Source organism: Rhizopus delemar, genomic scaffold, assembly GCF_000149305.1.
Source record: "Rhizopus delemar RA 99-880 supercont3.14 genomic scaffold, whole genome shotgun sequence".
NCBI classification, from domain to species: domain Eukaryota; kingdom Fungi; phylum Mucoromycota; class Mucoromycetes; order Mucorales; family Rhizopodaceae; genus Rhizopus; species Rhizopus delemar.
In genome coordinates, this window is record NW_027137840.1 from 429,123 (window position 1) to 445,853 (window position 16,731).

The 16,731-nt window shown below is 35.7% G+C and overlaps 5 protein-coding genes across 5 annotated transcripts; 3 read left to right on the plus strand and 2 right to left on the minus strand.

Moving 5' to 3' along the window:
- Nucleotides 1-1,940: 1,940 nt before the first annotated feature.
- On the plus strand, nt 1,941-2,533 carry RO3G_14503 (uncharacterized protein; the record flags this gene model as incomplete). Its single annotated transcript, XM_067669087.1, has 2 exons — nt 1,941-2,113; nt 2,170-2,533. The coding sequence occupies 2 exons, from the start codon at nt 1,941-1,943 to the stop codon at nt 2,531-2,533; spliced, it is 537 nt and encodes a 178-aa protein (XP_067525188.1).
- Nucleotides 2,534-3,754: 1,221 nt separating this feature from the next.
- RO3G_14504 (uncharacterized protein) lies at nt 3,755-4,633 on the minus strand (the record flags this gene model as incomplete). Its single annotated transcript, XM_067669088.1, has 1 exon — nt 3,755-4,633. One exon carries the CDS (start codon nt 4,631-4,633, stop codon nt 3,755-3,757), a length of 879 nt encoding a protein of 292 aa, XP_067525189.1.
- A 148-nt stretch (nt 4,634-4,781) lies between these two features.
- Nucleotides 4,782-5,949, minus strand: RO3G_14505 (uncharacterized protein; the record flags this gene model as incomplete). The annotated part of the gene is made up of 5 exons (XM_067669089.1): nt 4,782-5,150; nt 5,200-5,348; nt 5,398-5,419; nt 5,471-5,653; nt 5,932-5,949. The coding sequence occupies 5 exons, from the start codon at nt 5,947-5,949 to the stop codon at nt 4,782-4,784; spliced, it is 741 nt and encodes a 246-aa protein (XP_067525190.1).
- Nucleotides 5,950-7,941: 1,992 nt separating this feature from the next.
- On the plus strand, nt 7,942-8,326 carry RO3G_14506 (uncharacterized protein; the record flags this gene model as incomplete). The annotated part of the gene is made up of 2 exons (XM_067669090.1): nt 7,942-8,247; nt 8,300-8,326. 2 exons carry the CDS (start codon nt 7,942-7,944, stop codon nt 8,324-8,326), a joined length of 333 nt encoding a protein of 110 aa, XP_067525191.1.
- A 4,828-nt stretch (nt 8,327-13,154) lies between these two features.
- RO3G_14507 (uncharacterized protein) lies at nt 13,155-16,569 on the plus strand (the record flags this gene model as incomplete). Its single annotated transcript, XM_067669091.1, has 8 exons — nt 13,155-13,160; nt 13,229-13,514; nt 13,592-13,867; nt 13,940-14,647; nt 14,708-14,917; nt 14,969-15,602; nt 15,652-16,219; nt 16,273-16,569. The coding sequence occupies 8 exons, from the start codon at nt 13,155-13,157 to the stop codon at nt 16,567-16,569; spliced, it is 2,985 nt and encodes a 994-aa protein (XP_067525192.1).
- Between the last annotated feature and the right edge of the window lie 162 nt (nt 16,570-16,731).

Sequence of the window (16,731 nt, forward strand, 5' to 3'; positions counted from 1 at the left end):
TGCATTGGATGAACATGAACTGCAGTACAATAGAGATGATAGTAATAAATGAATTCTCCCTCTTTATTCCAATGTCTTTCTATTTTATAAAAAAGGAAGTAATCCATTGCTTTTTTTTTATTATCCTTCTTTAGTAACTTGTAATAAAATGAAATGTTTCACAGCATACATAATTTCAAAAAGACCAGTTTGTTGTTGTTGTTGTTGTCGTGATATCATTGATTTCAAGCGTGGTGATACGCCTTTAGCTATTTATGGCATTCAATGATGTCACATAAAAAGAAGACTGGAGCGAGTGAAAATTGGGTGATTTCCTGCGCATGGAAAATGATAACAATCATCCCGTTTTATACGCTTTCTTGTTTCATGTAGTACTCCTTGACTTGTATACAATCTCCTTGTCGTTTGTCTTGTAGTACAAACAAAATAAAAAAAAACCCCCCAAGAATGCATTGGTTTCAAAACAGACACCTTTTTATGTTTGAGATGATCATGGAAGAAGAAGAAAAAGCGCCCTTTTTGTGGATGCAACTGTGTGACTAAACTAAAATCTGTTGTGATACTCTTTCAGATGACAATAGCATTTTTTTTTTTTTAGTGATTCGTTGTGCTCCGTGCTTTCGATTTTGTTTACAAAAGCTCATGTCATGTGTACTTTTGTATGTGTGTCATTTGAAAAAGAAAAAAGTGGGAAAGATCTTATTGTGAACCAAGCGTTGTGTTTCTTTTGTTGTATATCAACACTGGATGAAAAGTTCAAAGGAATTCCTATCAACTCTTTTGTTCAAAGAAAGGGTGGAAGCAAGAAAGGGTTGACAGCAAGAAAAGGAAAGGGGGGGAGGTGAGCTTAGTATTCAGTTTTGTAAAGGAGCGAGAGCTTAATTGAATGATGGATTTAGTTTGGTTTTGTAAAATGAAAATTTAGTTGTAAAAAGTCAAGCAGAGAGAGAATGTGTGTGTGTGTGTGTGTGTGTGACACGAGCCTATCGACTCCCCACATAAAGTAATTTTATCGATCGAATGAACTTAATAAACGTTACTTTGCCCCCTTGTTTTATCTTTAAATAATCTTCTATTGTTTTCCGTGCTTTTCAGAAAAAGGAAAAATCATTTTTGATGGAAAAAAAAAAAGAAGATCACATCTACATCTCCTATTGACTTGAACATGAAATCAATTTCACGCTCAACTTCCTGCTATGCTGTTCTTTTTTTTTTTTTTCACTTTAGCTATTATCATGTGCCTGCATGTCATATTATAAAGCTCACTATTTTTTATGTCTTTTTATTCAGTCAAGATAGTTTAGAAGCACATCCTTTTATTTTTTAGATGGTGCAAAGATCTCTCTCAACTGCATAATACAATAAGCCTTGGCATGAATCAGGATAGAAAAATGTCCTAAAGTAAAGTTTAATCTTTGATCATCCATTTATCCTTCCAGTCAACCAATTGAACAAAATAAAGCTTTTGTTTCTCGTCCAGAGAAAATCTCTTGTTTTCATTCTCGTCTCATTCGACGCTCGAGCCCAAAATACCAGGCACCAAAAGCCTAAAGAGATCCGATTGGGCATCTGGTTGCTATGTCAAAAATTTTGACATTGAGTCTCCGAATGGCTATCGATTCCAATCTGTTCACCAGAAGTGTGTAATTTTCAGCATAAAATCCTAAATGCCTTTTTTCTTTTTTTAGCAAAATCTGTTTCAAAAAATAATGTGATGTTCACATTCATACCTTGACACAAATAGACAATTTGAACAATTGTATCTGATCAATTACCTTAGTAAAGCCCCCTTGAAGCCAATCATTTTTTGGTTTCCCAATTAGCTCAAAATTATAAAAGAAAAAAAAAAAAAAAAAAAACACATCTCTTTTCCTTTTCTCTCTCTCTCTCTCTTTCCCTTTACTTTTTTTTTCTTTTTTCTTTTTATGCCGAGAAGCAATATGATCAAACGACCCTTTATCAATGTTACTCTTACTACAACATTCAAAGCAAAGGCAAAACCTAAAGGCAAACTGTATGTCTGTCCTCAGTGCACCAAGCCCTTTACCAGACCAAGTGCATTGCAGACACATATCTATACCCACACAGGTGAAAGACCTCATGCGTGTGATATGTAAGTGGTTGGAACAAGTCCTTTCAAGATCCTTATTTTTTTTTTGTTTATCATAGGCCTGGCTGTGGTCGTCGTTTTACGGTCATCAGTAACCTTAGACGTCACTTGCGTGTTCATCAACAGCCTCACTCTAGACGTCGTTTGACTGCTGAGCAGAGAAGAGCTCATGTCAAGGAATTGATGCAAAGAAAGAACGTTACTGCTTTAACCGATGCCAATTACGATATCATTGGTTGGTTTTTTCCACCTCCACCTCTTTCAGTTGGTTGTCCCTCATCCCCTAGTTCAGTCTCTTCTTCTCCACCCACCAGTCCTTCTCTCAACATGCCTTATTTAGAAAGCAGCAACTTTCGTTTGTTGAAACCCAAAATGAGGCCCATCCGCCCTGAATGCTTGTCTATCAAAAACCTACTAAATTAAAGTTTGCTTTTCTTTTTTTTTTTTTTTACTCCTACCCTTTCTTTCAAATACCCCCTCACTAATCTCTTTTCTCTCTTTTTGTGTTATATGGCTTCTCCCCTTTATATATATTTATTGCCCTTGTCCAATACAGGTTCTTTGGATGCTACAGTGTTTTTATCATTTATATTATTTCTTTCATTTCATACTGTATTCACAAACACATGTTTTTTTTTTAATCACACACAATTTTATATATGCGTAATCAAACACCTCCTCATCTAATAAATATACTATATGATGCAGTTCCTAAATTATCATTCACCAATCAAGCTTGAAACATCAAATGATGCATGGGTTCAAAATGTTGCTACGTCATTTCTATTCGACTTATCACTGTCCTTACTGTAAAGTAAAAGGGGGTCGTTTTGTTGCCATAGAAACCCTTTTCTACGTTTTCATCGTTTAGTCGCACTGATTCTCTCTTTTTTGCGAAACATTTTTTTTTATCAATTCAGCTCTCATGATTTATGTATTTTGAGTATAGAAACAAGAGAAAAAAAAAGTGGAAATGTTGAACAAGTCGTCAAGATATAAAAGATGACATAGCCATGAAAAAAAAAGAACACTTTCTTGTTTGGTTAGAAAGACATAAACAAATAAATCGAGAAAAAGGACAAGAAAGCTTTGAGTCCTCTCCTTTCAACATGGTTCTTTCCAGCCCTTTATTTTCAAGAAAGATAAACACGTCATTTCGTTTTTTGTTTGCTTAAGGTAACGCATCACATTTTATAGTTTGTGTGGATAAGCCGATTTTTATGATTCGTTTATAAATGTGCAAAAAAAAAGGGACATCAGCAGCGTGTGAGATTTTTAGACATTCGTCATTGTTTTGTTTTTATTTTTTTTTAAAAAAAAAAAAAAATATCATGTATATCGATATTGAATGGTTTTTACAAAAAGAAAATGATTCATTCGGAAGAGGAGAGGACAAGGCTACTTTAAGCTCAGACTTTTTCTTTTTTTTCACGGAACCCTTCGGATTGCTCATCCTTTAAGCAATAAAATCCTTTTTACGTAAACCAAAAAAAGTAAACCGACGGCTTGCTTTTTTTTTTTTTAAAAAAAAAAAAAAAAAAAAAAAAACTAAGCCTCAATCATTGAACCAAAAAAAAAAAAAAAAGGTACACAAACGCACAGTTACAACGCCTAAAAATCAAAGTATAATTTTATTTATCTTCTTCACATTCTAGACCCGCCACGTTTTCCAAATTTTCCGCGCTGTTGTTTTTTAGCACCACGTCCAGCAAATCGATCAGCAAATCGTTGACGAGCCGGTCTTTCGCCCAGACGGTTTCGATCGTTATCACCACTAAAGTCTGTACGTATCGGACGTCCATCGAGATAGACACCGTTCATGCCCTTGACGGCCGCTTCTGCTTCATCCTCTGTTTCGAATTGAATGTAAGCAATACCACGAATACGACCCGTGTCTCGACTGATGGGCAACCCAATCTCGCCCACGATCGTACCGAATTTTTCAAAGGCTTGCTTCAAGGAGTCTTCATCTGTGTCGTAGCTCAAATTGGCCACAAAGACCTTGTCTGTCTTGGGTCCATAATTGGTATCCGTCGAACGACCTTGGGCCGGTTGAGCGTCATCCACACGAATCGTACGACCCATGAATTCGGTACCGTCCAGGGCCATGGCCGCCTGCTTGCCCTCGGCCGACGTGAAATCAATGTGTGCAAATCCTCTGGACTTGACCCCGTTCGGGTGCATACGCAGTCTCACATCCGACACCGGTCCACACTGACCAAAGTGAGTACGGATCTCCTCGGCCGTCGCATCAAAATTCAATTGACCCACAAACACCGTCGTTCCTTCCGCACCAAACTTTTTCTTTTCGATCCTTTCAATCTTCACCTTCTTCACCGGCACTTTTTCCTCCTCTTCCTCCTTTTCTTCTTCTTCACGTTCACGCTTTTGATCCTTTTCGTTCTCACTTTCTTCTTCATCACCGGAAGATGACTCCTCTTCTTGGTCTGATTCGTATTCTTCACTGTCCGAAACGGGTTCTTCTACCTTTTTCGTCTTCTTCTCTGTCAATTGTTTGGCCATGGCTTTTATAAAAATGAAAATGTATATACAAAAAGGACATTTTTAAAAAAAAAGCAGAACACCCACTTGCTTTCCGTGACTCGTTCAAAGCCACTTTCTGCCTCATTTATCGACTGTATTTATTTACAATAGGGGGGGGAAAGAGCATTTAGTTTCTTTTGTTCAGTGGTCCCAGACCATTTTGGTTAGGAAACAGCAACCGAAGGCCATGTTGGACTTTGTGTTGCTGAGGACCTAGGGGAGGTGACTGGATATAGCCCGTGATGAGATGGGTTTCCTTTTTTGTGCTGGTTGAATCATCATCATCATCCGTCACTGACGCCGTACTGGTCCTTCGAGAAGATGAACGAGACTTTCTGGGTTCTTGCAGTCTATGAATCGTTCCTTGAGCCTGCTCAAGCATGTGTGTGTATTCTTTCATTCTTTTAGAGATATCATCCACACTTCCTTCTTGCTCCTTTTGATGGCTCTCTAATGAAACCAATCTTCCTTGTAGTTCGCTGCTTTCATAAACAACCTACAAGCGCATTTAAAATCCCCCCTTCTTCTTACTTTTATTCATTTACCAAAGCTAATTTTGAACACAGGGTTCGAATGGATTGTGTTGCATACACATCGGATTCTTTCTGTGTCTTTACGGCTCTTTCCAATAAAACTTGAAGGTTCACATTCACTTCTTCTGTTCTTGTTAAATCCTGTTCGATTTCACCTAAACCTATTTATTAATCAAGCTCAAGCGTGGAATGCTTTCTATCTTTTTTTACAAACTCTGTCTTTTGAATTTTCCTACAGGCTGATTCAGTATTCATCAAACATCGTCTATTCTTTATTTCATACCAAAACGGCAGACATATGATCCATTTGTTGTATCAACGTGTTCATATTCTTTTTGAATTCAGCCAACTCTTCTCTTGTTTTCTCCATTTCTTTTAAAAATTGGATTCGCTCTTGAGCATCAACGAATCTTTTTGGTGTTTTGGTTTCATGTTTTTTTATTCCTGGTTGGTGATGACCCAAGGTCTTTTTATTTTTTTACATTTAATATTTTCTTCTTCTTTTTCAATTACATCATCTCACCTGGGTAATCTCCTCGGGTTCCATTTACTGCTTCATTCAGTAACAAAAAATAGAGAAGAGGGTATTTCTTCTGTTTTTTTTTTAAAAAAAAAAAGAAAAAAAAAAGAAAAGACAAATGATTCTGTCTCAAAAAGTTTCCTTTTTCAATTGCATGTGCACAGTCAAGTCACAAGAATAATGTACTGGATTTGGCAAGGCATGAGTAGAGTAAGATTTTTTACAACATCATCAGCATTCATTTTTATTTTACCACCCAACTAAAGAGGATTTGAATGATGCGATTTATCATTTGAAGACTCCAAAAAGGATTTCCGTCTGTTTTGATTTGTATCAATTCTTTTGGTGAGTGTTGGAAGACGGTATGAGTGGCCCTGATAGGATCAATGGTATAAGTTAAAGTAGGACAATATTAATAGATGAGTGACTAGGATAATACGAGAAAATAGAACATGATGTAGGGTACCTAATAACATGATTACATGAGCAAATGATTGGACTACACATTGTAAGGGTGAGCTTGACATAATACAAAACCACTGGTTGTACTGTGAAAGTATTTAGCATTCAAAGTAAAGAAATTCTGCTATTATTAATATGCCCAAATCTATTCACAACATCACTATCCAACTGATCAGATTTCACAAAAGTAAAAATAGGTTTTGTGCCATCATTTCCTGGTAGAGTGTATCCAGGTTTGGACTGACCGTGCTTGTGTTGTTGAGAAAGAGGAGAATCTTTCAAGAAGGTATTGTGTAATTATCATGTCATTTTTTCTTTCTTTCTTTCTGCTAATCAATAGTATCCTATATTTCATGAGGCATTACTTTCACGTTGCTTTTAAAGCTGAGTAGAGCATTCAACATAGCAAGCCAGTCTTTGGGAATTAGTGAGAGCAGCAATGGATGGTGTCATCCTAATCCTATCGTGTAACATTCCATTATTGAAATCATAACCAACATAGCTCACCGTGGACAGGTATGTCTTTCGACTTGAGATCTGAGCAATTCATGATCTTGTACAGTCGTCAATTAGAGAATAAAACCTTGAGAGTTTTTGTTTTATCCTCTACTTGTGGCAAGCAGACCTTCAATACGCCCATTTCAAATGCGTGTTAAAAAATAGTCATAAGTACAACAGATGTTCATTTTGAAAGGAGCAGTAGGGTTCGTATTGATGGATAGGTTGTTGCCACTTTATCTTTTGGTCTGATGGTATTATTTGTAGTAAAGAGATTTAAAGTAAAACTTGATCCGATCTGATGGGCAGTATGTAGGGGTTTCTTGAATTCATTATTGTGGTTGTTGATAAAATCTGACAGTAGATGAAGTTATACTGACTTGGTATGATTCCATTTTCTTTCCTATTTTGCATGCATGCCTTGAGCTTCTCACAAAGCTTGTTTTATCATTGGACAAGCAATTATTTTCGTTGACTGAGGAAATAGGTTTACCATGACTAGTCAGGCCATTAGAACGCTCAAATGATGCGTATTCATTTTATCATTGCCATCTAATTTTAATTAATACAATCATTGGATATGGACAGCTCACCAACATCTGTTTTGCCTTCAATCTGCTTTTCTAATGTTCTCTTGAAACGATGTTCAACTCACCGCCAACCATCGTTTGTATTCATTTCTAAAGTTACCTGCTCATCCTCTTTCTGTAACTGAGCATTGTTGAAGTCTTGATACATGACTGTTTTCTCATTCCGCCAATAATGCTTCCTGTTCAGAGGTATGCATCTGGATGTCTGGCACGTTGGGAGTTGCAGGATACATTTTCATCTCTCTTGAAAAAAAAAGGGGGATCGAGTATTTTCAAAGCTACTGTTATCATCTGTCCATTCTCGAGCTGTGAGTCCGAGAGGGGCAGTTGAAGTGGTTGTTTTGTCAGGTATCTCAGTGAACTTTTCGTCGTCGAGGCATGCTCTTTAAAATGATTAAAATCCTCGACAGTTTATAAAAAAAAAAAGAGAAAATCTAATAATAAGATTGAATCATTTTGCTTTTTTTTTTTTACTAGTGAAATTTGACGATGATAAACAGAATGAATAACAAATTCAATCTTTTTGTTCATCTTTAAAGTTGACTTTAATTATGAATTGTAACCATGGAAATTTATTGTTGTATCTGAGCTTAAAGTGTAACGACACAAATAGATGAAACCTGGGGTGTTTATATTTTTAAAGCAGGGCAATAGTTGAGCATTTTTCTTAATTCATTTACAATCATGCAACCTTCATCCACATTGCGTGCTGTTCATAAACCTTTAATTCGCTTTCTTGGCCCAAGAGCAAGTCTTTGGAAAGGTTTGTGTATGAAATTAAACTGGACAAGAGAAAAACTAAACTATTTACAAGATACTCCTCATCACACTGGACCTCATCCTTTAACACCTTCTAATCTTGTCAAGCAAGTCGCTCAAGCAGAAGTACAACAACCTGTGAGAAAGGCAGCTGGATCTATCGAATTTGGTGCGTTACCTACTAAATATCAACGCTCTCTAATTTCAGAAGCAGAAATGGAAGCCATTGAGGTAAAGAAAAGATAAAGAACAAGACGTGTAGAAGCTTATTTATATATCATAGAGTGGTGGAGCAACTATCATCTTCTAATATCACCAATAAAACTATGCTTTTTTTATCATCGCATCATTTTGCGATTGCAATCTACTCAGCCCTTCTATGAATTTTTGTTTGAAAGAAGAACAACAATGATTTGAGCAAGGATTGACACTTTTGTCAAAAAGGAAAATATAAAACAGTCCCTTATGACAACATGAATTTCATGCAAGTGCACAAAATCATTCACATGCAATCATCTTGATTGTCAGCCCTTTCATCTCAAGGAACTTTTGAAATAATTTACGCTTTGCTTATTCTTATACTGCTTGTATATTAAATATGTCAAGTTCTTCTTTCGTACACATTCTTTCTCATTTTCAAGCCTTTTTTCTTGAAAGTAAAAGAAGAACAGAATAGAAAGCAAGCTGATTTTGACAACTTGTGTGAATAGAAAAAAACAAAAGCATTTTTCGTAAATTGTATATTAAAAGAAACCAGCAGTAAGCTTGAATAAATTCTGTTTTTCGATCTCTTTTTTTTTTTTGCTTTCTAAAGTAAAAGTTACTATATACGAATATGAAAATGAAATGACATGGCTTGAGCATTGGACATGTTTATTATTTACAGGAAAAAAGTTTTTGCTCAATAGACTGACATTTTTGACAAAGCTCGTCATCGCCTATTTCTATTATAGAATAGATCAGGTCAAAATAATTAAAGAATCGTGTCTATTCGATCAGAAATTTTTGAGCAATTCTCAGATACGGACATTTTATATATTTGGCATAAACTCTTTACGGTTCTGCATTACATACCATTTCATTTGGAGCATGACATGTGCAACAAAACCTATTTGTTTTTGTTTCAGTTTCAAGCTTCTCATTCAAAGCGGGATTGTCTTGTTGCGGCTTTTACACTTCTGAGTCCTGACCATAGCAAAGAAAAAAAAAAAAAACTTCTAGTTCCTCCACGGATCACTCTTTCCGGGAGCTCCTTTTTTCAGTTTTACAAAAAAAAAAAACTTCTAGTTCCTCCACGGATCACTCTTTCCGGGAGCTCCTTTTTTCAGTTTTACAAAAAAAAAAAAAAAAAAAAATACAATAAAGCGCAATGTGGTGATACGGGACGCTAAGCTGTACATACTTTTCTTTTGATTCCGTAAATCATGCGCAACAAACTAACCTCATATGAACAATCAGGTCTCGATCTATCGTGCTCTTAATAAGCTGTCTTTTATAGATAGGTCCGCGCACGCGCTAATAAGAAAGGTTTTGTGTAATGATTTGCTTAAAAGCACAAAAATAGTGCTTCATGTTTCCTGAGTACAGTCTTGTCCCTTTCACACCCAAATCTCTGTACAAGGGTTGGTGGGATTTTGAGTACTTTTTAAAACATGATGTTTGACAGTGAGGATGGAACACACGTGAAACTAAAATTTGCATAAACCAAGTGCTCTTTTACCAATGCCCCCCCCCTTTGCATCTGTAAGACGTACTACAAAAGAGGTGTTTTGTTCTCATTAAAACATGTCTTTAGAACGCAAAATGTTGAAGGCATTTATCAATTTAATAAAGTGTATGTTAATCTTTGCAAGACATATGAAGTTTTTTTCAAGTCATTTTCTTTTGAACAAGACTGTGAATATCCATTAGTTGCATTTTTTTCATAGACATACTAGGGACGTACACATCAATGCAGTATAGCTGTTAGATACACCTTTCTATAGACTACTGCTTTGGCTATGGTGCGCAGCAAGATATCATTTCATAATTAACCTTCAAGTACTAGTATATGAATAAGCTGCTATGATTAAAGATCTTTCAAACTTGAATAAATTGATTTCAAGCTTTTAATTTTTCAAAATAATCCAGGACACCAAGAACACTTTGGGTTTTAGTCAAAAATGAATACCAGGGGTACGTTTTGGTTTATTAAACATGTTAAACAGGTAATTTTAGCTTGAATATCCGATAAGCTCTTTATTTACGAATGCGCATTGAATTTACTTTTTTTTTTTTTTTTTTTTTTTTTTTTTTCCAAAACAATAACATTGTTAGAAGCAATTGACCATAAATAAAAGATAAATAAATCAAAAGACTAATAACAACATAACCTGGTCTTAACATCTAAAAGAAAGCATTCGTGATGCGCATACGTTAAAAAGAGAAAGATATCTCACAAAAAGAAAGATAAAAGCGTTATGCAGGAATGGATTGAATATGCTCCCTAAAGTAGTACACCCAACAGAAGGAAGAGATGCAAAAGGAAGCAAGCCATCATTAAAATAAAAATTGTCTTATGCTTTGCTTTTAGCTCTTTTGAACAGTAAAGCAAAGAATGTTTGCACTTTCCCATCAATGTACAAAAGAGGGTGTGTTTCAAAAGTCGAAAGTGTATCATGGTGATATATTGTTGTTTTAGTCCAAGGCAAACAGTGTTTTTCAAGATCAATAAACATCCATTCAAACAAAACCCAAAGCGATTCACTACATTAACATTCATATAAGCTGCAACAACGAAATAAAAGGCAAAAAATGACCAAATTCACTTTTTAAACTCAAGATATTTCATGAGCTATGACCAAAACATCCTTAGTAGAAAATGTATCCAAAGCGATTTTTATATTTCACTTCAACAGACGCTACATATACTGTATCATTGGATGTCGTTAGCTAACAAAAGAAGATGGTTTCTTTTTAATTGGTATATGATAACAAAACCACATGGCCATGTAAAAGAATGCTCAATACGCAAACATATTACGCGTATCCTCTAATATACCAATCTTACTTTGTCTATTTCTTGCCTTTTTCCAATCTAACATATTGTCTATAACAGTACAGGCTCGCCAAAGTGAATTGCTCGATTTTTTTCGTTTATTGTACAGCAGCTTACTGCAAATATCAAAACAGTAAAAAATATAAATACATCATATGATTTTTGTCTGGAAAACTGTGTCTGCTTATATAAATATGTATTGTGTATAACTATTAAAAGAAATACCCACAACTGTAATGATGGTGAATATTCCAGGACGTAAGTAATAAATAACATCTATACAGCGTAAAATGCACCAAGTCCCACTCAAAGAGGTGCTATCTTTGTTAGTTAGGCGACAAACCATATATTTATAATATTCCTAATCGAGAAACATGAAAGAGATTCATTCTAGATAAGTGTGTTAGATAAAACCTTTGACGTAGAAAGATAGCACTCAATAGCATGACGGTGTCCATGTGCTAATACAATGAATATCTTTGTACGAATGACCGAGTACATCAATATAGTCCTCATGGGCTCTATTTGTGCTAATCGTAGTTTAATAGGTTTAAAAAGTAAAGCACAGGTATCTCAATTACTAACTTTTGCCGTTATTCGTTTTTATGTGTAAGTTAAAACCTGTTCAAAGACTAACCTTTGGGGGGGGGGGTTCCAAAAAAGGGGGGGGGGGTTTTTATTTTTTTAAAGGGGGAAAACCCTTGGGGGTTTTTAAAAAGAAGGGGTTCCAAAGAACCCTTTTTTTTTTTTTTTTTTTTTTTTTTTTTTTTTTTTTTTTCCCCCAAAAATCCCCCGGCAATTTAATAAAAAAGTGGGGGTTAGGGGCTTTACCCCCGAAAAATGGATCAATTTTCTTTTTAAAAAAAAAGACATAAAAATAGTTGGGGTTGGGAGTCATTGCCAACTTTTTGATGGGGAAAAAAAAAAAAAAAAAAAAAAAAAAAAAAAAAAAAACAGATATTTTTCAGTCATGTATGAATTTTCCCTTAGTATGATGGGTTATGAATGAACCAAATGGTTGAAAAAGCAGCCTCTGAATGAATTTGAAGACTGTTTCAAAGAATTAAAAGGAAATTAGACTATAAATCTTTCAAAAGAGATGATGGGGGTTTTTAAAACTGTCCCTTTATGCTTTTATGAATATTTCTTTACACGAGAAAAATGATCCGCTTACTCTATTTGTTATCGATAAAATAAAATACAATCTTGTTCATAAGTTTAAACCACAAAGTACCATTGCCTTAACCATTTATTTGGCTCCCATTTGTTAATTAACATGAAATCAAAGCTATAAATGCTGGGACCAGAGTACACTAACCAGATAAACACTTTGAGTACTCCTCTCCTATATTAAAGAATAAGCAGATCATTCTTTCCCTTACGTAAGTCGTTTATTATTCTCCATCACTCACCTAGGCCTTATTCTTTTTACCAATATGCCTAATATATCGCTCATGTACTATATTCAAAAAAGTTTTGCATTGTATTTAAAAGCGATTATATTTCCGTAGATCTTTATAAGAAACTTTTATATTATAGATAAACTCCCTTTCAAAGTTTTGTATCTGCATCAATCTAATTGCAGTGTAGATCTCAGTCTGGACACTTGTTCCATACCGAGTCTTTTAAGTGAAATTTATAAAATGTAAGTAAAGCTACTGAATTTTTTAGTCAAAGTCCAGACACTCCTTCATCTATTAAAAGCTTAGGTGATTCAAGAACTTGGAAGAAAAAGGGAGGAGTAAGAAATAACACAGCAATCATAAACAACATCGTGATTTTGTCGCTCTCAAACAACCATAGATCTGTCAACCTTATCTCTCTCTCTTTCACAAATTGTAGATCTTAGGCCACTACAATAAACGTTACCATATGATGTCTTTGTTGCTGAGCAAACAAGTTTATGTTATAAATCTTGCCTGATCTACCAACGCAGGGCGTAACAATATACTAATTTTCAGTTCCCGGTCAAAGAACACTTGGAGGTTATAAACTGTTTAAATGTCCGAATAGGTAAGGAACAAAATTTCCCTCTGTTCATATCTTTCTTTTTCTTCTTTCCAACAACAAAAAAAAAAAAAAAGAAAAATAATAAATAATTATGGGAGTAAATTGTATACATAAATACCAAAAAAAAACCAAGAGATTAAATATGACTCGCACTATAATCAATAGGACTTGTTCGATGTCAAGATTAGGGAATTAAAAGCCAAAATAGCTCAAAATGAAAGAATGCGTGACAAAGCGTATCAGCTGAAACCTCTTTTGACAGATAAGAATGCTCTTTCACAATGTGAAACAGAAATTAAAGAGTGTCAAAAGTACATTGACTACTTTACTGAAGAGTTGATAAAGATTGAGTCAAGAAAGGATTCTGACATACCTGATACAGAACTTTCAAGTCATTCCACTCATACAACTGTGGCTGAATCTCGAGATATAAAAAAATATTCTACATTGGGTAATAAGGGAGAGGAAGAAGGGAGGAAAAGGAGGGGGGGGGGGAGTAATGGAAATTGATGCGCTTTTTATTATTAGATTTATTAAAAACAGAGACTTTGTACAACAAATCTAAAGTATCGCTTAAATTACATGAATTGGAATACAAGCTTGATGTAGAAAACAAAGTATTGGCAGGTATCAAGACAATGGCAGACGTAATGGATAGGGATCCTTCATTGAGTGATAGAAGAAGAAGAGTGGAGTTGCAAGGTCAAATGTATGAAAGCATTGAAAAATTAAGTTTGTTGACAAAAGCACTGAGAAAATACAAGAGCCTTTATATTGGTGAAGGAGATGAAGATGATGATTACGGTAAGTATTTCCCAATTTTTTTAACAGGAGTCTTATAACTATGGTTTATTTATCTTTTGAAATAAGAAATAGAGCCTGAGGCATCGTCTGGCATTCGTATGACACCAGGTTTAAGAAGGCCAGTGACAGGAAAACTGCAACTGCAAATCGTTGAAGCTAGAGGATTAGCTCATGCGCCCACAAGAATGTTTAAAGCACCCGACACAATCGTTTATGTCAAGATTGACGGCAACATTGTCTTTCGCTCCAAACTCTCTCGACAGGACAAATGGCTTGATCTCTGTGAGACGCATGTCAACAAAGCAACCGAGGTTGAGATCTCAATATATGATCAAGAGGCTGAACGAAGTCTGCCGATCGGTATCTTTTGGCTCAAGATTACGGATATCGCTGAAGGGCTACGTAAAAAGAAAATTCAGCAGGAGAGTGACCCGGGATGGGTTCCTGCAGATGTCTACCAGCAGCAAGAAGGTACTAAGCAGCAGACAGAGCCAAGGCCTTCTCAGCAGGAGCCTAGAGACATTGAATTGACAGAGGATGGTATCCAAGCCTGGTTTGATGTTGAGCCCTCGGGTGAGATGCTTCTTCAAGTCAATTTTGTTCGTGAGGCAGCCAATCGTCGTCCGTTGGACAAATTGGGTCGTGTGGGTGCAGTAAGGCAAAGAAAGGAAGAAGTACATGAAATGAATGGTCATCAGTTTGTTGAAAAGAAGTTTTATAATATCATGAAATGTGCACTTTGTGGTGAATTTGTAGTGAACAGTGGATATCAATGTGAAGGTATTGTGAAAACTAAAAACAGGTCAACCCATGTGTTTTGATGATTTTTTTTTTCTATAGATTGTGAATATAGTTGTCATAAGAAATGTTATACCAAAGTAGTTACCAAATGTATCTCCAAAATCAATACAGACAAGGATTCGGATGAAGATAAATTAAATCACAGAATTCCTCATCGATTCGAACCCATTACTAATATTGGTGCAAATTGGTGCTGCCACTGTGGTTATATGCTTCCTCTTGGTTCTAAAGGAGCTAAAAAATGTTCAGGTAATGATAGAAAAAAAAAAAGACTCCTTTGTTTTTCTGAAAATAGTATAGAATGTAGCATTACTTGTCATACAAAGTGTCAGCACTTTATTCCTGACTTTTGTGGCCTCTCAATGGAGATGGCAAACCAAATGTTGGCTGAAATAAAGGCAGCCAATAAACGAAAGACGCTCGAAACATCTGTTACTCCATCTACATCTTCTACCACTAGTAAACCAAAGCGTACATCAAATGATCCCTCATTTGAAGATTTCTCGAACTTGTCTTTAAACCAACAAAAGCCTTTACCACAACCTGCAACGCCCCCTTATACAGTAGGCCGTGTTCAACCACCTACTTTGCCCACACACGGACAACCATATCAATACCCATTACAGACAAACGATCCTCGTTATCATCAACAACAGACAGGTAGACCTGGTAACGCATCCCCTATTCGCCCCATGTACATACAACAAACTTCTCAAGTGGATGCTGTGCAAAAGACCGCATCAGTAAAGCAGTCAGCGTCTCAACAGCGTCCTAATGAAAGACGTGTGACATTGAATGATTTCAACTTTTTGTATGTACTTGGTAAAGGTAACTTTGGAAAGGTCATGCTGGCAGAAGACAAGTATGATAAGAAGCTTTATGCTGTTAAAGTACTGAAAAAGAGATTCATTATTGACAATGATGAAATTGAGAGGTATATATTTGAAGAATGCAAGGTACAAAAACTCACTTATTCTTTATAGTGTTCGATCTGAAAAACGCATCTTTTTAGCTGCTAATCGAGAAAGACATCCCTTCTTAATCGGTCTTCAATCCTGTTTCCAAACCGAGAGCCGTGTTTACTTTGTAATGGAATATGTGAGTGGTGGTGATTTGATGTGGCACATTCAACGTGAACCATTTTCTGAAAGAAGAGCCAAGTTTTATGCATGTGAGGTATTACTTGCACTTGAGTATTTCCACAGCCAAGGTATCATTTATCGTGATTTGAAGTTGGATAATATCATGCTGGGTCTGGATGGACATATTAAGGTGGCTGATTATGGTTTGTGTAAAGAAAATATGTGGTATGAAAGCACAACAGGTACCTTTTGTGGTACACCTGAGTTTATGGCGCCAGAGATCTTGCTGGAACAAAAATATGGTCGTGCTGTTGATTGGTGGGCCTTTGGTGTCTTGGTTTATGAAATGTTGTTGGGACAGTCACCTTTCCGCGGTGAAGATGAGGATGAGATCTTTGATGCTATTTTAGAAGATGAGATTTTGTACCCAGTGAATATGTCTAGAGATTCTGTTTCTATCTGTCAAAGAGTAAGAGAATATGATTTGATAATAATAACATATGGCTAACCTTTTAATTACAGCTATTGACGCGTGATCCCAAAAAGAGATTAGGTGCTGGACCATCCGATGCTGCAGAAATTAAAGAACATCCATTCTTCCAAGGTGTCAACTGGGAAGACATGCTTGCTAAACGCGTGCCGCCTCCTTTTTGTCCTACGATTAATGGTCCTTTGGATACATCAAACTTTGATGAAGAATTTACTCGAGAACGACCTGCGCTGACACCCATTAATAATGCATTAAGTCGTATTGAACAACAAGAATTCCAAAGCTTTTCATATATTGCTGATTGGACTCAAGGAGCACCTAATTGGTAGACAAGCCAGGACCAACAAAACAAAATTCATATACTTTTATTATTATTTTACTATTATCACTTTTTTATTTTCCATATATACGTAAATGTTTATAATCTGTAACAAGTAATGGGTTACGCACTAATTTTATAATGCGTATACAAAATATTAGAATTGTCCATC